The 15,928-nt window shown below is 41.2% G+C and overlaps 2 protein-coding genes across 2 annotated transcripts in view; one reads left to right on the top strand and one right to left on the bottom strand.

The window, feature by feature from the left end:
- lmbrd1 (LMBR1 domain containing 1) overlaps positions 1 to 1,999 on the bottom strand; it is a 56,953-nt gene extending 54,954 nt beyond the window's left edge. The window contains exon 1 of the mRNA XM_027016555.2: positions 1,913 to 1,999. Coding sequence (XP_026872356.2) covers positions 1,913 to 1,981 — 69 coding nt within the window. The 5' untranslated portion in view covers positions 1,982 to 1,999. The remainder of the gene's footprint in view (positions 1 to 1,912) is intronic.
- An 8,404-nt stretch (positions 2,000 to 10,403) lies between these two features.
- LOC113581419 (collagen alpha-1(XXII) chain) overlaps positions 10,404 to 15,928 on the top strand; it is a 77,305-nt gene continuing 71,780 nt past the window's right edge. The window contains exons 1-4 of the mRNA XM_035529559.1: positions 10,404 to 10,456; positions 10,785 to 10,909; positions 11,883 to 11,954; positions 12,333 to 12,432. Of these exons, the coding sequence (XP_035385452.1) occupies positions 10,822 to 10,909; positions 11,883 to 11,954; positions 12,333 to 12,432 (260 nt within the window). The 5' untranslated portion in view covers positions 10,404 to 10,456; positions 10,785 to 10,821. The remainder of the gene's footprint in view (positions 10,457 to 10,784; positions 10,910 to 11,882; positions 11,955 to 12,332; positions 12,433 to 15,928) is intronic.

Genomic DNA, 15,928 nt, shown 5'->3' with positions numbered 1-15,928 from the left:
ATTTGCAGCATATATTTTACAATAGACACAATAAAACCACCTAATGATACATTTACTCACTGATTACACGATAGGACAATATTAAGATTTACTATCTCTAAAAGGCAAAATGAGATTCAGGTTTCGGCTGAAGAAAAATATGATAAAGACTTTTGCTAATGACTTGCACATCACATGCAGAATGCGCATCCCCCCCCCCTTTATTACACATTCTCCCACCCTCACTCAGTAACCATTTCAGATGCCTTATATTGCACATGTGTCTTATAGATGCCTATTATTTCATTTTATATCTGTACATTTAGAGGCTACAGCTCACTGTGCACAGTCTGTCAGTCATCTTTCACGCCGTTCACCACAGGTCAGTGAATATATGAATGGCGTGCATCCTCAACACAACAGTGACGCTGTCGCGGCCGTGGGTGCTGCTTTGTTATTAGAGTTGGAGGGTTGCTAACGCAAAATCTGCGCGGCAAGACGAAGTACGGTCTCGAAATGTACACAAGGTCCTTTATGAGCTATACTTCTGCATGCACATATGGTCCTAGACCAAGAGTATATAGTTTACCATCTCGGAAGCAGCAATCATTGAGTAATATCTTATGTAACGCAATATAAATGTAAGGAGTTTTTCCGCCAGCACTGTTACAATAACCAACTGAAAACATAAACTTGGGACTAGATATATATTGCAAATTTTATTTCAGCATAACCATGTTTATTTGTAGTTTTTCAGTCCATATCAATTATCATGTTCTATATCTAAATACTCCGTGTTCTACACATCAGACATAACATGTTTCTATTAATTTTTTTTTTTAATAGAGAACAATTCTGTTTACAAATGAACCAATGAACCACTTGCATGTACCGAACCAAAAGGTCCTGTTTCAAAAAGATGACTTAAAAAATTCCGTATGAACAGCTACCAGTTTTGACCTAATTGCTTGGATAGACTACTCTAAACAGGCTCGTGTCAACAACGCGCAGAGCAGCAAAGTCATATTCCAGGCACACACACGGCGCGCGCTGAAAACAGGAGATCAAAGGACGCCGTGTGCAGACGGAATCAATCAAGAGGCCTGCATGCATGCATACATACATACATACGCCTCGGCGCCGTGCATGCAAACGAAGAACAAAAAGGCAACCTGCATGATTAAACAGCGAGCACCGCGTGTGCTGATTACGGCGCCATGCAAAGTTAAGCGTGTACTTAAATCCCTATATTAGATTTCAGGTCGACCAAGAGAACACGAAATTAGCATTGATCGCATAAATAAATAAATAAATAAATCTATAATATTGCTGAATTAAAAGTACTGATTTTATTAAGCGAAACCAACCACTCCTAAACAATAAATATTTGTTCATCAAGTAAGATATTCTTCACATTATAAATGGATTTGGTTAAACAGCACAGCCTCTGCTACTCAGTACAATGTACTCACAGCCTATAACTATAGGTGTTACTATGCAGAACTGCATTTATATATACTGAAATAAATAGATAAATGTGTTTGTCTCCAATGGCACTATTAGCTAGGTAGGTTAGCTAATAAAATAGCATGTCTATACACTACTATACGTCTACTCTAGATAGCTAGGTTAGCTAAGGTTTACTATGGCCATATTTCACAAAGGTGTCCCTTGCCACAATGACATCATACCACATATTTTCTGCCCAAAGGTCGTTGCAGAATGAAGACAAAACGTGTGAAGAACAAGCTTATCTTTTATTCATGATGAAATCAACGCTAGCATGTTAGCTAACCTAGCTAGCGTACGTTAGCTTGTTGAGCATATTCAAACCTTTGACAGGCTTGTATTCTGGAATACACAGTCCGTCTAGCTACCGAGTAACCTAAATACGCGCAAAACATCGTCTCATCCGCACACGCATTCGGCTTACCACCAACACAACGGTGAAAATAGACCATCCAAGCGCAGACTCGGTTAGCAACGTTGCCGAGGCCGCCATCTTCACTTCACTTCCTGCAACAAAATCACGTGGTTTGTATCGCTGACTGAAGATTCGGGGAAAAGGTGCCAGAAGTAACAGGCTAAATAAATAAGGAGCCATGTCCAGTACGTGTTCATAACCAATATATATATATATATATATATATATATATATATATATATATATATATATATATATATATATATATATATATATTATTATTTATTTATTTTATTTTATTTTTATTTATTTTTTTTTTTAAGAAAGGATTTAAACAATGTTTTAACAAATATTTAAAAATGTTTATTATAAATTTTTCTTTACTATTGAAATATGGACATCGCGTATTAATTTGATATATTTATTCATTAGTTAAACATAATATTTCAATTCAATTATGTTAAAATATATTATTTATGTTATGAATATGTATGAATATTAATAATATGCTTTGAGGACAGAAGTCCTTAGCCTGGTCTGCAATATGGCATTAAACAAATACAAATTTTTGAATGCGTGTTTGCATGGAATTTTTTTTGTTTGTTTGTTTGTTTTTTGGGGGGGGGGGTTTTGTGGGGTTTTTTTTTTTTTTTTTTTAATTTAGTTGCACACTTCTGAGTCGCAGGCTATGTTTTCTACAGTCCACAACTGTGTTTAATTGTTTCAGTCCAGCCAGAAATTGTACATGGAGTCTGTTTATTTAACTAAGCTATAGGAGTTAAACAGGCATGGTCACATGCTGTTTGTGTTGACTATAAGAGGTCCATCCAAAAGTAGAACACATGCCTAGGAGACTGATGGTAAAGAACAGAAATATTTCACATTGTCATAAAATTACAGTCTTCACTTAAATACAGTCCAGTGGAAACTTTGCTCTTGCGTCTGTTATCATCTAAAGCACTTGAGCTTCAGTGGGTGGTCCAGTCACTGTGAGTGCTCACTTACAGGAGAGGTCCCGCAGCATTCTGCTGTTATTAAGCAAGCTACACTTCAGTGATGAATGCTTTCCATAACGTAGCTTCAGTGTGACTACGCTCTACAGATGCTTGTACTGTAGAGCATCTGGTAGCTCTGTAAACTGTATTTTTGTGCAGTCTTAGTTTCCCAAAGACAGAAGTTCAAATAAATATGAAATAGTAAGTAAGGTAATATAGAAATTAAATGCAAATATTACACAGTACTCATACACTTCTTTTTTTTAAATGGAACTCTTATTAACACATAATAGTCTTTGATCTGTGAAACAATTTGCTTGATTCTCCATTAATACAATAGAACTTTGGTTTGATTAGTCTGATACTTCCACCTGATGCTTGTCCCAGGTGGGCTAACGTATCTAAGTGCTAATCCTATAAGATCCTTAGTGCTTTTCTGATGAGGCAACAAAGACATGGGCCATTCACTTCATGTGGTTTTTATTTCTAAGTGTAACTGAATTAAGTCATTAATTCATGAATATACAGACAGACAGTCAGTCAGAAGAATTAAAATAAAGGTAGACTTTTTTTTTTAAAGTTATAAAGGCAGGAAGGAAAGTATTAATATTCCTTTGCCTTATAGCGGCATGTACAGCTGCAGTTGTGAACGGCATACTGTAAGGACATCAATCCTCCAAAAGTGCACAAACTCGGCAGGTTATGACTGCATACACAACACAGAAGCCTCCTTCAAGACACCCATTTAATTAACATTCACTCTTCCTGTAGGGCACATAATGCAAGCTATTCAAGTGCAAATTCAATTGCCCACACATATGAGACAGATCAAAGTCGACGAAAGCTATGTTTGTGTGTCAGAAAAGCCCACTACATAGATGCTTAATGCTCATTTTGATGCTGACTATTCTGATCTGACTGTCCTGGGCATCTTTTTAGGGAAATTCTGACTTAACAGCGGTAATACACAAGGACGTCGTGAGAGTTTTGGAGCACATGAAATATATTGAATATACGTCCTTGTGAAGGGGTAATAAATGTGAGCAATCAGTATCCTGACAAATCTGGACGTGATGCACATTTCCAAGCATACAACACCGCATGTGTCATCAGTTTTTGCACCAAGGGAACTTTCATACGCGCCCTGAAACGATCTCCTTTTTCAATTCATCTAGAGGTGAAGTCATTCCGCATAGGTGATCTGTTCACAACGCATGGCAATTGTCAGGTTCTTTCCCAGGGTCACATGTGCAGCAAGAGTTCGTGAGTCCGGCTCCCTCGCTGGCGGCTTCTTAATCACGGGCGCTGAGTCACAGACACGCATCAACCACAGAGCCACAGTTTCCCTGCCGCATGCTGAATTAAGCCCCAGCTCCTGAACGAAGCACAACTAGCTCTTTGTCCATACAAACACACAAACACACACACACACACACACACACACACACACATACACATCCTCCCACACAGACACACTTACATGCGTGCATGCCCACACACACACACACACACACACACACACACACACACACACACGCTTTCTTTATGGTCTCACTTTCAGAAAGTGACGAGCTCAGCAGGATTTTTCAATGGCATACATCATATACACAATCTGCCCACTGTCTTTTCCCCGCAATTTTTTTTTTTAGCTCTTCAAACGAGCGGGGTCTTACACTAGCCAAGGGAACGCAGTCGGATTTAATGAAGATAATTAAAAGTGTGAAAGGTTGCAAGTTAATAACGTTCACAATGAGATAACGCTTAAGAAGGGGCTGACACTTAAGGATGATAGACAGGTCCTCTAAGTAGAGAGAAAGCTCTTCTTAAATTAGCATTAGCCAAAGGCGTCCTAAGGGTCTCCAGACTTCAATAAACAAGAGCCTTTGAAACTTCTCGACTTCTCAGCAAGCAGATGCTTCGTAGTAACTTCCTGTGAACTGTACCCATTGGCATAGTGCAATATTTTCAGACTCCACCACGAGAGGTAGGATGGAGGGCCTTTTTAAAATTTGTATTATTATTTTTAAACTTATGATCACCTCCCAGGGACCCCACTTCCTCTATGCCACTAACAAACTACAGAAGTGCACAGGAAATGGAAACAGATAGATAGAGAGTAATAATTTGTTTGTAAAGGTTCAAACTGTTCCAGATCGATATGAAGGAACATGTGTGTATGCATGGCAAGGCACATCACAAAGTCTAATGAAGGGATCAGAAAAAGGAACATGTACTTTTGGTGATGTGAGACCCATAACCTCATTATAACTTCCCTTCTACCCTAACCTTTATTTCAGTCCGATACTTCCCCAATATTAGTCAAGTTCAAGTTCAAGTTTGGTTTATTTGTATCTAGTCCAATAGATATGTAATATGTATTTAATTAGCCTGTATATGGGTATATTTAATGCAATAGATATGTAAAAAAACAAGTTGTAATAGAGTAGTTATTTGCCTCCTTCTGTAATTAATGTGGCACCCTGAAATCATATGTTGTACCTGATGTACCTTTATTGAAGGGAGGTGCTTACCTGACGACCTCCGTGAAGAGCTGGTGAGGTAGAGGTTTCTTAGAGGATACCATGAAATGAGCTTTATGTGAAACCCTAATGGTTTGGGCCAGGATATTTGACAGCTCATCCTGTGTTTGTAGTCAGTGCGAAGAACAAAATATCATAACATAACAAAATGTATTATATTATTTGTAGCAAACCTTTCAGTTATACATATTCGTCCCGCGACGCCGCCGCACCAATCAAGTCGTTTAGGTGCAGGAGTGTTGCTTCTCCAGCAGGCCGCAAAATGAAAGAGCCCATTGGCCACCGTAGGCTTAAAGAACAACCCCGATTGTCTGATGCATCCAAGCAGGTCCTGCACTGGTGTATCAGTGATGTCAGTCCATCCCAGCTGAAGTTGAACTAGACCCTCTAGTTAATTTTGGTAAGTCCTGTAACCAACTAGCTACGTCTGTAGTATCTCCTCATCCTCCTCCTGGATGATGGGTGCTCTCAAAGACTCCCTGAAGTGCCAGAAGTCCACTACCAGTTCCTTTTTCATGCTGGCGTTTAGCTGCAGGTGGCTTCCCCTCCACGGCAAGATGAAAGTCCCCCACCAGGGAGGGGTGCAGGAAACTGAAGAAAGTTGGGATGTCTAAAACACCTCCTTCAGACAGCACAACGGATCTTCTGTCATGCCCTTAGATGCTAAGGGAGTGCTGGGCAAATGCGTGGGAGTGAAATAAGATCATGCCCCGAACAAGTTTCCTTCTACCACTGGGCTTCCTGTTTATCCAGGTGATGTTCCACATTCCTCACCATCTCCTTCACATTGTTCTACTGTTTTGGCTATTGGCATACAGCAAATCTGGTGTCCCATTTTCGCTTGTGTTATCTTCTGTGAGTGGAGAAGAGAAAAAGACTGAAAGGAAGCACAAAAGCTATTAAATCTTCAGAAATGGCCATAAAGGCACTGGGATGATCCACATTACATGTTACTTCTACTTTGGCAGCAGCGGTAGAGGCCAGTTTTTATGATTTTAGACATAGAAATAAATCAGGCTACAGACTACTAGCGGTAACTACATCTTATTACAGCCTTTTGTGTATTTATATATATATAGATTTTAGAGATACACCAACAAAGATTAACTTTATTCTAAAAATAACAACAGGTGTATATATTTCACACGTCCTATTGTGTTTGGACACAAATCTGCTTAATTGTAATATACGGAAACGAGCATCAGGTGTCAGTTACTTCCCAGAATGCCTTGCACCGCTCTTTAGTTGGTCTGATTACCATGACTTTAAATAACCTCTATCCTGCACCTCAAACAAATTTCTTCAAACAAGATCAGAATATATTTCAACCAAGTACAGATACTGCACTCATTACTGATCTCTAAAATTGTTCTTTGAAAAAAAAAAAAAAAGACTTCCTCCCAACCTAATATCCGAGCTGTGAAACCTGAGAAAATTGAAAAGTCAATAACAGAAAATCCAGCACAATCCAGTAGCAGAAAGAGACTAATGATGTCCATTGTTTCAGACAGGTACCGTTAAGAGCGAAACTGAGGCCGAACCTATCGCCAGTGGCGTTGCAGAATCCTATTAATACCGCCATCGGTGCTAGATTTCACCTTGTGTGGGTCAACGCTGGTGAAACGACGGAGCACCAGCAGGCGGGTGAACGAGGCCGTGTGCGGCCGCCCTTCTCCGGTCGTGTGCCGTATCCGGTTCCACTCGCAGAACAGAGCAGCGCATGCAAAGGCTATTGTTCGGGAAGCACTTTAGACGGGCTTTTCGCCCGCGTGCCGTTTGCTCAGCCATGCAGAGCAACAAAGCCCGTTCAGCACGCGCGCTATTGAAATAGGTCGAGAAGTGTTCGGGATGCGGGAAGTTGAGAAAATAATGTAAATAGTGTACACTAAGTACTTGACAGGTGCACGGGAGCAGGTGTTCGCGCCTGATATGCTGGATACATTAGAAGATTTGTTTGCTTTGGAAGTTTTTTTTTATTATTTCTTTCTGTGCAGTCTTTGGGCATGAGGAAATAAATAAACACGGAGCACTAACTGGGACCTGAAAGGAAATTGTCATCATCTATGAAACTGGTGCAGCGCCCAAGGATGACCCTGGACTCTACCGCCAAGCAGAACACCTGCCACCCTCTTGACGATTTCACATTTACCCGTCTTATATAGGGAAGAGGGGCCTCGCAAAATCGGTGTTTACCGGCAGTCTTGGGCCTGCCTAAAGCCCGACCACAAATCGTCCGCTAACGTTATGTTGAAGTTTCGTGTGGCCGCCTGGAGAGCGTTGTTCAATCATACGTGATTGTGCTTGTGGATATTTCTGCCTGCTCCCTAAAAGACCGTGCGAGTAAATAAACGGATGACTTTCACTTGACCGCATTTCCCTTTAGGGCATGAAAGAAAGCGTACAGGGTAATCGTTGGGTGTAAACATGCTTCTGCGCCTAATGCTACCTTGGTGAAGGCGCGACGACATGAAAGCGGTTTGGGTTTATGTTGAGACCTGGTCTGCCTCAGACTAAAGAAATAGTAAACAAAATTGGCATGTTGCTTGAACTAGGCTGTAGCATGTATGTTGCACCATCTTTAGTATTTGTATGCTATCAGAATTTTAAGAGTCCAGCTACATTTAACAATGGCTCTTATCATCTATTAAGATATTATTGCACGTCAATGACATAAGAATATCAAGGAGGGGGGGTGTAGGAGATTGCTATGTCATTCAGGACACAGTGCCAATGTTAAAAGCTACACCTTCCTTGTGGCTTGTGGCCATGGTGACTCATTAAAATAACAACAATAAGTTTTGCACTAGGCTTCTGTTCTTTAATGAAAGTGCTTGTAGCTTTATTTATAGTTGTACTTGATCCAGCGATGCTGTCCACAGAATGCCAGCGCACAGAACAGCGTAAGCGAGGATGGCGGTGAAAACAGTGGGTAATTAAAAATACAGAAGTATAAAACAGATAGAACAGTATTTAGTTGCAAATTCAGTATCGCACAAATAAAAACCTAATGCCATTATTCAAAATGGTGCTCTTGTGATAGTAAAAATGAAATGGAAGCAAGATATCCGAGTAGTTTGAGAAGGCTAGCCACAAAATCTCATAAAAACTACACGCAGACTGTTAACTCTTGGTCCAAAAGCTACAAAGCTGTTTAAGTAAACAGTACCTGTGAAAATGTGTTCACTTAATGAGTGTTTTAAAATGAGTAATCCACTGTATAAACTAGCCTACTGTGAGAATGTTTGTTAAGTATGCAGTTACTCTGTTTGGCACAGCAGGTCCCGCTGCCAAAGTGATCTTAGTTTCAACTGGCAGTAGCAAGAATTCCAAACATTACTGAGTTACAAGTTGAATCTCACTATAATGCAATGTTTACTCATGTTCCAAAGCTTCCAATTAGACTGTGAACCAGTCTATAATGTTATTTGAAAGGACGGGGGATAAAACAGAATTCCGGTATCCTGTATACGGAGGGCAAACCATGCAAATCTTCATCGACTATTTTCTTAAAATAAATAAATAAATAAATAAATAATTAATTTTGTCAGCATAATAAGGTCCATGTGGATTTACGGGTGAATATCCAAGTTACATCAATATGAGCAGGCTACAACAATTTACATGTAAAATTGTAATGTTGCATTTAATTTGATTTTTTTTTTTTTTAAACAGACCACTAAACAACACTGCTCGCCCGTGCTGATATATAAAGTGTCCAAATTATTACGCGTGTCGAGTACTCCATTGTAGCCTACTAATCACACCTAAAAGCGACTTTCATCTGTTTGTGCGGTCTTCACCAGAAGCTTGTAAGTGATGTTCCGTGGCAGTCCTATCTAATGTCTTTTAGTAACCTAATGAGTGAGTGGGAGGGCCAGTCTGCGCGACTAATAAGGACAGTGTTCCTCCATGAGGTTCCATTCTCATTTTTTATTTGCAAGTGCGCTTTGCGCCCTTAACATGTGTTCATAGCGCTCAAAGGGCTGTCCTTTCGTGCTTTGAAGAAAACTTTTCCAGCAGATGTAAGTAGACCGTGTTCTCTCGCTTGAGGATCTGTGTAATTGATTTTTCCTCGGTTAGTGTCGCTTCAGGGGACTTGCTTCCAACTGCCATGCCTCCCGTGCCATTGATAACGGATGGTCATTCTTTGGACATTTTACGCCCCGTTCGAGGTCTGAGTCCCGACAGCTGAACGTCGTTTATAAAGTCTTCTTGCGTTCTCCTTGGGTGAGAGGGCACGGTTTACTTCCCGCACGATCTAGCATGTTGTCATTCGGTTACGAATGGAAATGAATAGGTCGGAGGATTTACTTAGTACGATAGCGCTTGCTTTTGCGTACACTCTTGGGATGACTTAACTGTCATATAAATGGCATCCGTGTTTAAGGCAGGCGACACTTTCCGCGGTGAAGTAGCGTAGATCAAACTATTTCAGTGGTTTAACAACAACAGTGCAGAACAGAACACCAGAGGGTCGTGCGTATTTGGGTATTTGCGTATTTGAGTTCAGGACGAGATTTACTTTCGATATGCTTTCCCGGATTTCTTCCGTTGATTACGAGAACGCTGGTTGTTACTTGATGTAACACCTTCGTTGGCACCAGTGGATGATAAGGACATACTAACGAATACTTGGCTGTCCCCCCCCCCCCCCCCCCAGTGGAGGTCCACGTGATCCTTGATCGCCATTTATTAATGGAATATGTTACTTCATATCCGAGACGAATTTGAAGACAGCGGAGTTATGTGTCGGGTTCAAGTTCAAAATACAAGTCAACTGCACATTTTACGCATGGGGTGCAACTGTTTTAATGCAGTGAACTGTGAGAAAAAACGTACTGAACGTATATATCAAGTTTGGCGGGTCACATATATGCTTCAGTTTCATGTAAGAGAAGAAGCTGTCAGTGATATGCCGTATGCCAGACTGTTTGTTTACGCGAATCTGGCACTTGTCTGGGGACGTCCGTCATTACGCATTGCCTCTCCACGACAGCAGCTTGTTCCGTTCCGCAGAAGTGAGATGTCACGTTTATTGTAAAGTCTCTGCAGTTCACAATAAACTCTTTTTGTCCGTGATGCAAACGTATACTTATGTCGTTAACCCATAAAGCAATTTGAAATGTGATATTAGCGCATTAACCAGCCACATTTCATACTATAAAAATGGTAAAGCTGCCTGTACATTATATCATTGTATATTGTAAGAATTAAGTTGGTTACCCCTTATATCTGTTTCTGTTTCATGTTTCTTTTATTATGTTATTTCTCATGTTCCCTCATATGTTAGACATGCTTTTGTTAACCTTAAAGGCCTCTGAAAAGTGACATTGTACTCTATTTTAGGCATCCAGGAAGCCCTTTCTCATGTGCAAAAGAAGATATGACGGACTGGCTACGATGGACTGTTTTCTTCTGGGTAGTAAATGCCATTCCTTTTGCTTTTGGCATGGCTGTAAATGAGAGAACAGGTATGTATCCTGTCAGTATGTGACCTGGTCCATTCGCATACCTTTCAAACAACACTCGCTGTTCTCATCCGCCAGGCTAATTTTACTCAGGCAGTCGGGAGCAGTTGATTGGTTTATATTGCTCTTTTACAGCTGTTTGTTGGAATTACCAGCGACCGGGCTTAGTACAGCCGGGCCCCGGTGTCGTTTCAGTTGTGACACATTGCTTAGGTCGCCAACTTTAGCTCATGCGTGCTACACAAGGAGGCAGGGTTGACCTCAGTGCTGCGGTGAAGGTTTCTACCGCCCGGCATTTTCATCGCCTTTTATTGACACGTGCTTAGCGATCGTGTTCACAGTCCTGGTGTGTGCAAACAAATCACCGCCGGCTAGAGACCTCCAGCATCTCCTGCGAGACAACAACAAGCATTTGGCCCAGGCTTGGTGACGTGGACCTTATGACTCGCGACCGCAGCGCACAGAGGTCACCCAATGCACGGGACCTCTACTTTTGCCTCAGATACACCAGGGGTTTGAAGCGCGGTCCCAGCAGTCCGATGGTGAACCTTCCTTTAGCAGTAACCGGACGCTCATCTTTTATTAACAAGGTCTGGATTTTCCAAAGGTTTGGATGTCTTGCGTTGAGCTTGAGGCTCGTTTGCAGTGTGAAAAAGATTTTAAAGAAAGAATCTTCATTCATTATCAATTACACAGTGTGTGCACAGTGTAACTCGGGACGTTGCTAAAGGTAGTATAAGAAAGCTAACATGTAATCAGTGAGAAGGCTTAAGGAACTTAATAAGTTCCCTTCGTACTTTAGAATTGACCTTTGCTGTAGCTTTCAGCTACAACAGTTTCTACTTTCGTTACAGGTTTTACATGTGCATTCACGTGAAGTTAACATATTTTTTTTCTTTCACACTTGTCAAAAATGTTCATAACACGAGGATTGTTTGCGTAGTGCAACATTTTAATTTATAACACCTTTTCTTAGATAATCCATGTCCACCTCTAAAACTCGAGGAGAAATGGTATGGCAACATGAGTGACCATCACCAGTTTACAGGTATGGTTTCAGAAATCCTGCCATTTCTTTACTGCTATCCGATGCTCCCGATTTGGAGTCAACGACTAGATGGCTACATATAGAGTCATCTGTCATGGCAAATAAGGTGTTAAAAAAATATTTCATACTCTCGATACCTCTGAACAATAATGAAACACTCAGTTCTTCCATAAAACAGCACAGATTTGACTCAAAGGGAAAACTGACTGGTTAATTGACATTCAGAGTAATAAAGCTACTTACTCAATGCTGTTTACTCAGAGCGTTTTCCAATAGGATGTCTTCCGTTGTGTCTTAAAAGTGGCATTTTGCTCTTGCGCAAGGCCCTAATGGCACTGGGGATAACAACGTTTACCTTTTCTCCTTTCGCCTCTTCAGGATTTGACATGACAGAAAGGTTTCTCCTCCGAAAGGGAGTGGCCACAGACAACAAGCTTCTCTTCAGACTGGGCAGCAAACCGCTCATCAAATCCACAGAGTAAGTGAGGAGGTGCAGCTCTGATTGTTCAGCGCCGCATCCTGGCTCTGGAGAGCGGGACACACGGCGGGTCTAAATCCCAGCCGTGTGCAGTTAGCGGTGAGGCAGAGCAGAGGATCTTGTGTGGCATGCGTAGCGATTTTGTGCTTGAAGCAAATGCTGTGCGTTACTCAAGCTGGTTGTCGAGGTTACCAGTGTAATATATAGATGTCCAACACTAGGGTTTACAGAGCATTATGATAAACATGGCTTCTAGTTTACCCACAATGCAATATGAAAGGAGCTATAGAATGGATTTATTTAGTATTTTAAATTGATGTGTACATGGGTGGGTATGCAGCTTTGGTCAGGGCAAACAAATTCTCTAGATGCAGTTATACATTCTCTAGATGCTCATTTACAACCCTACTGTTACGAGACAGAACAGGTCTGACACTCGTGGATAAAAGGAATGAGTTTATTAACAAGGGGATGAAGCCAGCAAAAATAATGTAACCAAGCCAGAGGGAGAATCCAGAAACCAGAGCGGGTAAGCCAAGCCCAAAAACCTAAAAACAAGAGACAAAAAAAACAAGGCAAACAAATCCTAAGAGCAAGAGAAAACACAAAAACCCAAAAGCACAGCAGGGTTTGAACGCAACAGAGATGACCAGAATAAACTGCTCAGAACAAACTTGGAAACACATCAGCACTACTTTGCGAAGATACGTACTAGGCAGGTACATAAAGGCACAGATAATAGGAAACGGGTGAGATCAATAGTCCAGTGAGGATGAACCAGTAATGACCGGTGATTGGTTGAATGTCATTCCTTGCTGTGAACAGGATTCTGGGGAATATAGTGAGGTTGATTGTTAATCGGTGCTGTGGGAAACTGGTTGCGTGGCACCTATGGCTTGGTTCTAAAATGAAACAAGCTGTTTTTCCTTTCTTTGGTGAGCTCATGAATAATTCGATGAGCTCTGCTCTGATTGGCTGGTTTAAAGCACAGCACTGTGATTGCTCATATAAAATCAACATGTCAAAAAAAAAAATGCTACCACTGTGAGAGGTAAGCCATGGAACGCTGAGGCATCCATATATGTTTGCGCTTACATGAAGAAGGAAACAGATGAATGTCATTTGTCATTTGGTGTTTCCAGGACCAGTCTGCCACACTTAACTGTAATATTTGCAATTCAGCTGTTAGCATAGTTATAACTTTGTTTTTAGCATTGTGACATTGTAATTATTTAGCAGCCCAGTCAACAATTGATTTTACAATGCTAGCATTTAGCGATGTTAGATTTTCAAGGATAGTTGTGTTCTCTGGGATGCATCAATTCGCCCACCCCCGGTTCCCCCCAAAAATTCCGCTCAATGTTGTCCAAAGTTTGAGAAACTATATGGAAAGAAATGTGCAGTACAAACCAACAACTGTGAACTAGGGTTGTCTGAGATCTTGTTAAGTATGAACATCAACTGTGCTCGTTGGCAGTTTGGTTCTGTGGAAAGGGTATGAAATGTGCTGACATCCCCTTCGCCACCTGAAACAGTTTAGGATTTTGGAATTGGCCCATTTTGGTCTCTTTTGTTGGATTTGCATTTGAAGGCAGAGACAACAGTCTTTGAGGTTCACCGTGTGTCAGTTCCATGTACTGAACCATCTTTATTCAGCTGTAAATACGGTAAATACAGTTTTCCATTATGTGGCGCCTTTAAAAGCTATGATATCTATTTGTTAGTAAATGGTTTTATCTATAAATGTGAGCATGTTTATAAGCATTTACATTTCATGTCAGATGTTAAAAATACATCCAAATGCAAACCACATCTCAGTGATGCTCAGGTTCTTTATTTGATTAATCATTGTGGATAATCAGATCACTCCAGTGCTCCAAAGTTTGAGAAACTGTATGGAAAGAAATGTGCAGTACAAACCAACAACTGTGAACTAGGGTTGTCTGAGATCTTGTTAAGTATGAACATCAACTGCGCTCGTTGGCAGTTTGGTTCTGTGGAAAGGGTATGAAATGTGCTGACATCCCCTTCGCCACCTGAAACAGTTTAGGATTTTGGAATTGGCCCATTTTGGTCTCTTTTGTTGGATTTGCATTTGAAGGCAGAGACAACAGTCTTTGAGGTTCACTGTGTGTCAGTTCCATGTACTGAACCATCTTTATTCAGCTGTAAATACGGTAAATACAGTTTTCCATTATGTGGTGCCTTTAAAAGCTATGATATCTATTTGTTAGTAAATGGTTTTATCTATAAATGTGAGCATGTTTATAAGCATTTATATTTCATGTCAGATGTTAAAAATACATCCAAATGCAAACCACATCTCAGTGATGCTCAGGTTCTTTATTTGATTAATCATTGTGGATAATCAGATCACTCCAGTGCTCCTGCCCACTAAGCACTGGGCTGCATCTTAGGGAAATGAGCATTGTCCAATCACAGCCCACTAATCACCGGGCTGCGTCTTGGTAAAATAAGCATTGTCCAATCACGGCCCACTAATCACCGGGCTGCATCTTGCTGAAATAAGCATTGCCCAATCACAGCCCACTAAGCACCGGACGCTGCAACTCCACAGTCAGCCGGGCCTTAGCCCTTGGTGCGGTAGGGGACTCGGGTCCAGCCTTCTCGAGAGCTGAAGGTCTCCCAAGACTGGCATCAGATTTCCGCACTGCCAACCGATATTTTCTCAGGGTGTACGTTGCTTCCCGTTCAGCCGAGAGCCGGAAGGATACGGTGGGCCGCAGGCACCCGCTCCGCTGACAGGATAACACGGGATGACCCACTTATCACCCGCTCGCAGGGATAATTCCATTCACATCGGCTAATGGGGGTAAACTGTGAGGTGAGCCGTGAGACATTGGACAATTCAGACGGTATTAATTTGCAGATGGGATGCCAACTTGGCTGAGGAGTGAGTGAAATCAGGCAATTGAAATGCCCTGCCCAAAGGTGACGTAATGACATCCACAGGCGCCTTGTCATTACCGTCATTCAGCTGCCGTTTTTAGTGCGGTTGATAGTTTTGCCAGAACACCATACTACAGCGTTCCATGTTACACAGCATTATTAACCACACATATGGAGCCTTTTGGGGTTTTTGTTGTTGTTGTTTATGTTTATGTTGTTGTTTATGACTTATGTAAATGATTTTTTAAAAATGTAGATGTAAAAATCAATGTTGAGATCCTCAACCCTATTGCAGACCTCATGAAATATTTGGGTTGGGTTGATTATTTTAACGTTGACCTGTTATTTACCTTGTTTACCAAAACACCTGCTGACTTAGACCATTTGTAATGGTACAGGGTTATAATTGTGCATTCTCACTTCACACCAGTGAGCAAGCACATTCCGTCATCCGGCCAAGGGAGGGTGGGGTATTTTTAGATTGTTAGTTTTTTTCTTACACAACTGTAAACTCCATTTGTTCCCAGAGAGACAGTAGAATGGGGACACACACACACACAAGCGCTCCTGACCTTCTGACAGTCTG

This window comes from Electrophorus electricus, chromosome 9 (assembly GCF_013358815.1).
Source record: "Electrophorus electricus isolate fEleEle1 chromosome 9, fEleEle1.pri, whole genome shotgun sequence".
Classification (NCBI taxonomy): Eukaryota; Metazoa; Chordata; class Actinopteri; order Gymnotiformes; family Gymnotidae; genus Electrophorus; species Electrophorus electricus.
This window is presented reverse-complemented; position numbering and strand designations above follow the sequence as displayed.